At 39.7% G+C, this 6,704-nt stretch overlaps 1 protein-coding gene across 1 annotated transcript; it reads right to left on the bottom strand.

The window, feature by feature from the left end:
• Positions 1-3,936: 3,936 nt before the first annotated feature.
• On the bottom strand, positions 3,937-5,043 carry LOC137807725 (uncharacterized). Its single transcript, XM_068608495.1, has one exon. The coding sequence runs from the start codon at positions 5,041-5,043 to the stop codon at positions 3,937-3,939; it is 1,107 nt and encodes a 368-aa protein (XP_068464596.1).
• Between the last annotated feature and the right edge of the window lie 1,661 nt (positions 5,044-6,704).

Raw genomic sequence — 6,704 nt, 5'->3', positions numbered from 1 at the left:
GAACTCTTAACCGAGCTCAACATCGCTGCCGCCCAGCTTCACCCCAACAGCTGGGCGTTTGTCCGAGCCTTCGAAATAACGTGCGCCCACCTGGGGTTGCCCGCGTCAGTGGACGTGTTTTTATTCCTGTTTGAGGCCAAGCACCCAGGAGATCGCCTGTGGGTCAGCCTGAATGCCATTGCTGGGAGATCCATTTTCACCATCTTCCAGCAGTCGTATAAGGATTGGAAGGGGAAGTTCATCCAAGTACGCGCAAATGATAAAGACACTTCCCTTCTCGACGGCTTCCCTTTGTACTGGGTGGACAAGGGAAAAAAAGAGTCCAAGAGCTGCTTCAGGAGGCCCAGAATTCCTGATAGCATGGGAGCTTTGGACCGAGACCTCTGCCTATTCTGGAAGAGGGTGGCAGATGCCAACATAACATTCCTGACCCCCACCCTGATCTCCTTCGAGTTCTTTGAGGACCAGCTGGAATTCCAAATAGGTTAGGACGCTACATTCTTGTCTTTGATATTGCTTCTGATGTTGTTTCTGGGCGTCTTGTGCGACACGCACAAGACTTTGGTTTTATCTTTTTTGCATATGCCTGTTATTTTGAAACACAATTGATTGAAAACACTTACAAATTTTTAGTTTTTTTGTAAACTATGTTTTCAAATTCTTAAAACTATATTTTAATATGTTAGATAAGAAGTGTTTTCAATTTGTATTATTAAAATGTGAGGAAGACCTGAATTAGACCAGTTATTTTTCTTTAACTAAAATCAATAGTGTGGCAACGTAAAAACTCTCCACTAGTGGATTGTCATGTGGAAATCGTTGTGATGGATCTTGCTTAATAATTGGACTTTATTTGCACCAAATAATGAAATAGGAATGGCAATGAAAAGTTTGTATGAAGTAGAAGTAGTTACATGGTACAAATGAGGGAGTTGCTTCATGTTGAAGCTATTTGAAGAAGAGGTTCTTCTCGACACCCTAGGCTGTTAGAATGTATGGCTTTAAACTAGAGGGGGGGTGAATGGTTTAAAGGGGGTTTTCATAAACTTTTTTTGATAGAATGAAATTCTTTGCAAGAAACCAGATTCAGGAATTCAGTTTGCCAAGAACAAAGCTCAAAACAGAAAAGCACCAGAAAAACAATCGGTTGTTTCGCAGAAACAATCGGTTGTTTATACCAGTAAAAATAACAACAACTGAAATTAAAGAGTTTAAGGAAGAGAGAAATGCACAAACAGTTTATACTGGTTTACTCTTAACCCAAGAGCTACATCCAGTTTCCCATAAACCACTGGGAAATCCACTAGGTAATCAAATCCAGATTACATACACACACCACCAAAGAAGTGACCTTGATCCCCTCAAGACACACATTTCCTTTGGCTCAGCACACACTTCACCAAGAATGTTGATCTTGACAACCTCAAGAGCACACAACCCTTCTTGGCTTTACAACACCAGAATGTACACAAATCTTTAGAACGAATTACATTGTTACAGAATGTTTAGTTGCAGCTGGCAGAATTATACTACAAAGATTAGGAGTATCTTGTTGTCCATGCTTTTCTTTCATCAGTTTATATTTCTGTAATGTTGAACAATTTGTATTTGTTTCTGGACTGTTATGGTTGTGTTATCTTTCTGTTTTTATCTTTCTCTATGCTTAAATGATGTTTGATGAATCCAAAGGGGGAGAAAAATAGCTCACCATGCTAGGTAAAGCTAGGTGATACAGGAAGTTACATTCTGCACCTTAAAATTGAGTCACATGTTATGCATTGTTTCAACCTTTTACTTTGGTATTTGGTGCAGTACAAGTTCTTAAAGCAACTGAGCTATGGGGATTTGTCTCCATCAAACACGGGGAGATTGTTGAAGATGGTTGTTGCCCCTTCAAATGTGTAATTTTCCTTACTGTTTGCATTTTCTTTAAGGATGTCTTATGTATATATTAGAGGTTGTTTAAAGTAGGTTTTTTGCTAGGTAACTCACCTCTTAACCCCTGACCATGTGATAAGAGCAAGCACATGTTTTATAAAACTGTTTTTCACATGTTTTGAAAAAATATCCTTACTGCATAAAAAATAAATTTGTTCTTTTCTAAATAAATATATTCTTTTCTTTAACTGATGCCTTGAATAAGTGTTTTTGCAAATCATGTTTTGTGCATCAAGTATTTTGACTAAGTCTTCATTCCATCAAAACGACAGTGTTTCACTTGTTAAAAAGTTTTTGTTATCGTTTTGAAAATGAATATGTTCTTCTGTAAATGAATAGATTCTTTAGTCTAGTGCCATGGTTTTCTTAAAAGGCTTTTCACGTTTTGTCCTTGCACCAGAGAGTTTGACTAAGTCTCCTACATATAACAAATTCTCTAACAGCCTTTGAAAATAAATCTGTTCATTTTATTTCAATTTGTTCTTTTTGTAACAGCTTTAACTATTTTTTGAAAGTTTGTTATAAAATGTTTTTCTATAAACGGAGAGTTTGTTCTAGCTTTTAAATGTTGTTCAAATAATCGAGAAAACAAGTTTAACAATAGAAAAATAAGAATTTTCAGAGGATTAGCATGTGTTCTTGAAAGATTTTCCAAATCACAAAGTGTGTTTGTTCTTGGTTGGTTCTAAGGCTTGGTTAGAGGTGTTGTCACTGTGTGAGCAATTTGTTCTACTGGTTTAAGGCAGATTTCTGCATTCTCTATTAGGTGTATTCGTTTCTTTCTTCAATTTCTTGTAAAGTGTGGTTGTAAACTTTTCTTGATAGGGTTTCTTGAAGAGTGGTGTGTGCTGGAATAGTGTTTTTCAGCAAAGTTTGTCATGTTCTTGTAGGGTTCAAGAACAGTGGTTTTTGTAATTGTTTCGAATTGTGGTTTAGTGAATTTCACCTTGGATTAGGTGAAGACTGGATGTAGCTCATTGGAGTGAACTAGTATAATTGTTTTGTGTTCATTCTCTTTTAATCCTTGCACTCAATAACTGTTGAATAAACTGATCTGTCAAGAAATAAATCTATTCAATTGTAATTGAATATGTTATTTCTGGGCACGTGTATACCGTTCTTGATTTTTTGGAAAAATTCCCTGAAGAACTTCTACATAAGTCTTTATGTGTTGAAACATTAGTGAAATTCATGTTCTGTCAAAGTTAATACAATCTGTTAAGTGTTTTAAAAACATGCATTGACATTGCATTCAAAGGTTGTGATCAACTGTTGTAGCTCTCTGTGTTAGTTCTGTGAAAATCAATTTGATCTTTGCCTGCAGATCATCTAACTCAATTCTAAAATCAAAAGTCATTCAACTGAGATAAACACCTTAAAGTACATAAACAGTATAAAAATAAATTTGTTCATTGCTAAATAAATTGATTTATTTTTTATGTACTATGATAAAATTTGAATCTACGCGAAAGTTTTAAAAGCTCAATTCACTCCCCCTCTTGAACTTTGACACTATTGAACCCAGCATACCAAACAGTATATTTTAAGCTGATGGGGCGTTAACGACAAGATACCTGATGTTGGCAGTACGCGAAATTGTGTCGTCCGTGAAGGTCGTCCTAGCTCTACGCACCTCCACCTGGTCTCCAGCGAAACCATACAAGCACCCAGTGTAGGGCCTCAACTGGTCAGGAGACAACTGTAACTTGTTGAAGGTCGACCAGAACATCACGTCGGTTGAGATTCCTCGGTCTATGAAGACGCGATGCACCCTTCTTCCTGTTGTGACTAACGAAATTACCACTAGGTCATTGTCGTGAGGTATGACATCTTGGCGGTCGGCCTTGGTGAAGACGAGGTCGACATCAGGAGTCTGATCTACCTGTTGTACCTCTACTGCCATCACGTCTCGCGCGTACTTCTTTCGTTGGGAGGCGGTGCATCCTCCTCCTGAAAAACCCTCCAGAGATCGTGTTGATCTCCCCATGAATGGGCACCTCATGCCCCTGATCTGCCCCTTTTCTGCTGCTCTTGAAGGTAATCCTTTAAGAAGCGGCTCTTCACTATCTCATCTAGTTGGTGTGCCAGCGCCAAGCAGTTGCGTATGTAGTGGCCATGTGCTTGGTGAAACTCACACCAAGCATTCTTGTTGGGCCCCATCTTCCTATCGGTCTTCGCGGGCACCTTCAATCTCGCCGCTATGTTTGGGATAGCGATTAACTCCTTGAGCTCTACCCGGAAGTTATGCTTTGGGGGTGGGTCCCTCCGCGTACGTGTCCCTGCCTGGGACTGTTCATAAGGTTTCCCCGCTCCCTTCTTCTCTGCGGTCGACTTGTGTACCCTCATGGGTTGAGGTCGACCTACTACTCGAGGTTGGATAGGACCGACAAGACCACGTTTCTCCGTTACTCGATCACCTGCAGTGATGTGTGCCAACGCCCGACGTCTGATCTCAGTGAATGCCTTCGGGTAGAACATTAACAGTGATTCGCTGAAAGGTCCTGGCAGCATTCCTTTGACGAAGGCATGCACCATCATGGCCTCGTCTGTGAGTTTCAATCTTACCACTTGGACCCGAAATATGTTCAAGTAGTCCTTCATGGACTCCCTCTGGTACTGTTTAATGTCGAAGACATCATAAGAGAGTCGAGTGGGGGCCTTGTTAACAAGGTATTGTTCCCTGAACAGCGTCGCAAACTGGTCAAAGGTGGTGATGTGTCCATCGGGAAGGCTAACGAACCACTCCAACGCCGCGCCTGACAACGTGCTCATGAGCAACTTGCAGTACACAACGTTAGATCCTCCCGTAAGCATCATCTGGGTATTGAACGCCGTGAGATGGGCCTCTGGGTCCTCTACTCCTATGAAGGTGACCTTTGGGCCCAGAGACGTGGTTGGTAATGTCGTATCCATGATCGCCTGTGAGAACGACATGGGACGTGCCCTGAGTGGCACAGGTGGGGCACATTCATCCACCGAGCGCTCCTCTACTTGTTGCAAATCCCTGCGCAGTTCCTCATTGGCCCTGCGTAGTTCTTCATTGTCCACGCGTGACGCCGGAATTTCAACCCTAGATGCCGCCACCTCTACTTGGAGGGCACACATAGTCTCTAGTATTTGTTGCGTGGTTACGTTGTGATATGATTCCACTAGCAAAGTAGAGATGATTCTTTGACATTCTCAAACTCATATGGAAGATCCATCTATTGCCAATTGAACCGACTAAATTGTGTATAAAAGCAAAAGGACCGAATAGAAAGCTACAATACTGAAATTGAACCGAACAAAACAATAAGAAATGAAGAAGAATCAAATAGAAACATCCAAGGAGAAGATGAACCGAAGCATATTCAGAAACAAGCTAAAATACCGAATAAAAATGCTAGAAAAGGAAACTAAGACATGTTTTAGCTTCATATGAATATGGAGATGAAAGAAAGAAGAACTTATGGAGATGAAGGACTTGGTTTGATGATCACGCCACTTGGATGGTGAAGGCTCCAAGATAAGTGAGCTAGTGTCGCCACTTGAGAGAACCAAATGCACTCAAGATAAGACAAGGTGAAGGAGAAGACAAGTTCTCACAATTCTCTCTCAAATTAAGTAGAGTTTCTCTATTACCAATTTCAATTCTGAATTTTACAAGAGCCCACACCTCTATTTATAGTGTGAGGGTGCTGGAAAATAGGTGGGAAAATTCAAATAAAACTCATTTGAAATTCCCACCAAAAACAAGTCACATGGGAGGTGTGACCTTTTTCTACTATGACACCTCCTAAAAACTACACCTACACCTACTCTCCTAAGTCACATGGACAATGTGACTTTATTTTACATATTCTCACTCCTTTATTTAATATCCACACCTCCTACAAGAGTAAATCAAATGATGCTCTTTTATTTAATGTTTGGCCTTGCCCCTCATGGATGGACTTGGGCTTTTTAGGCTTTGGCCTTCTTGGGCTTGGGCTTGGGCTTTGGGCTTGGGCCTCATCTTTATTTTATGTCTTCTTTTAATTTTGAGAAGACTAGAAGGAAGAACTTCAAATGTGAAGGCGAATGTCCTCTTCCTTCATTAATAAAAGCCTCCTTTATTTGATTCTCATCATACTCCTCGAGTTGGAGAGAATTCGTCCACGAATTCTGAATCCCTGCAGATAACAAAGTCAGTTTATTTTTACAAGTAAAAGTGGAAGAAGAAGGCAAACATGACTTAGCATTTGTAAACAATGGGATTGCAGAAAAGGAGGTTCTATAAATAAACCAAGTTGGAAAAATTTGTTTGGGAATGATGATATCTTTTGAAAAAAGGCCTCTTAAATGGTGACAACCATTAGGAGGTATGAACAAATCATCCCTAACATTTTTTAACCAAGATGGTGGTGAAGTAAGAACCTTTGGTAATGAAAAAGATAAGGAAGGAAAACACCTTGGATGTGGAAGGATAAGACCCATGTTAATTTGACCTTCTTTGTCTTTTTCATTTTTACTTGTGGTAGGTGGGTGAATTTGTTTTACCTTGTTTATCTTTAAGATTTGCTTTTGTGGACAATGAAGAGCTATGTGCCCAAAACCTAAACATTTAAAACATTTGATATTTGAAGTTTTGGTAGGTGACTTAGGAGTATAAGGATTTGTAGTAGAAACCTTTTTTGGAAACATGGTTTGTTTTGAAAAATTGGAAGGAGAAATTTGAGTAGAAATTTTGTTTGCATCCTTCCTAGAAGAGTTGTAGAAATCATCATCATGAGTATTTTAGAAAGTTT

Source organism: Phaseolus vulgaris, chromosome 11, assembly GCF_000499845.2.
Source record: "Phaseolus vulgaris cultivar G19833 chromosome 11, P. vulgaris v2.0, whole genome shotgun sequence".
In the NCBI taxonomy this organism is placed as follows: domain Eukaryota; kingdom Viridiplantae; phylum Streptophyta; class Magnoliopsida; order Fabales; family Fabaceae; genus Phaseolus; species Phaseolus vulgaris.
The sequence above is the reverse complement of the archived record's forward strand: the minus strand, read 5'-3'. Positions and strand labels throughout refer to the sequence as shown.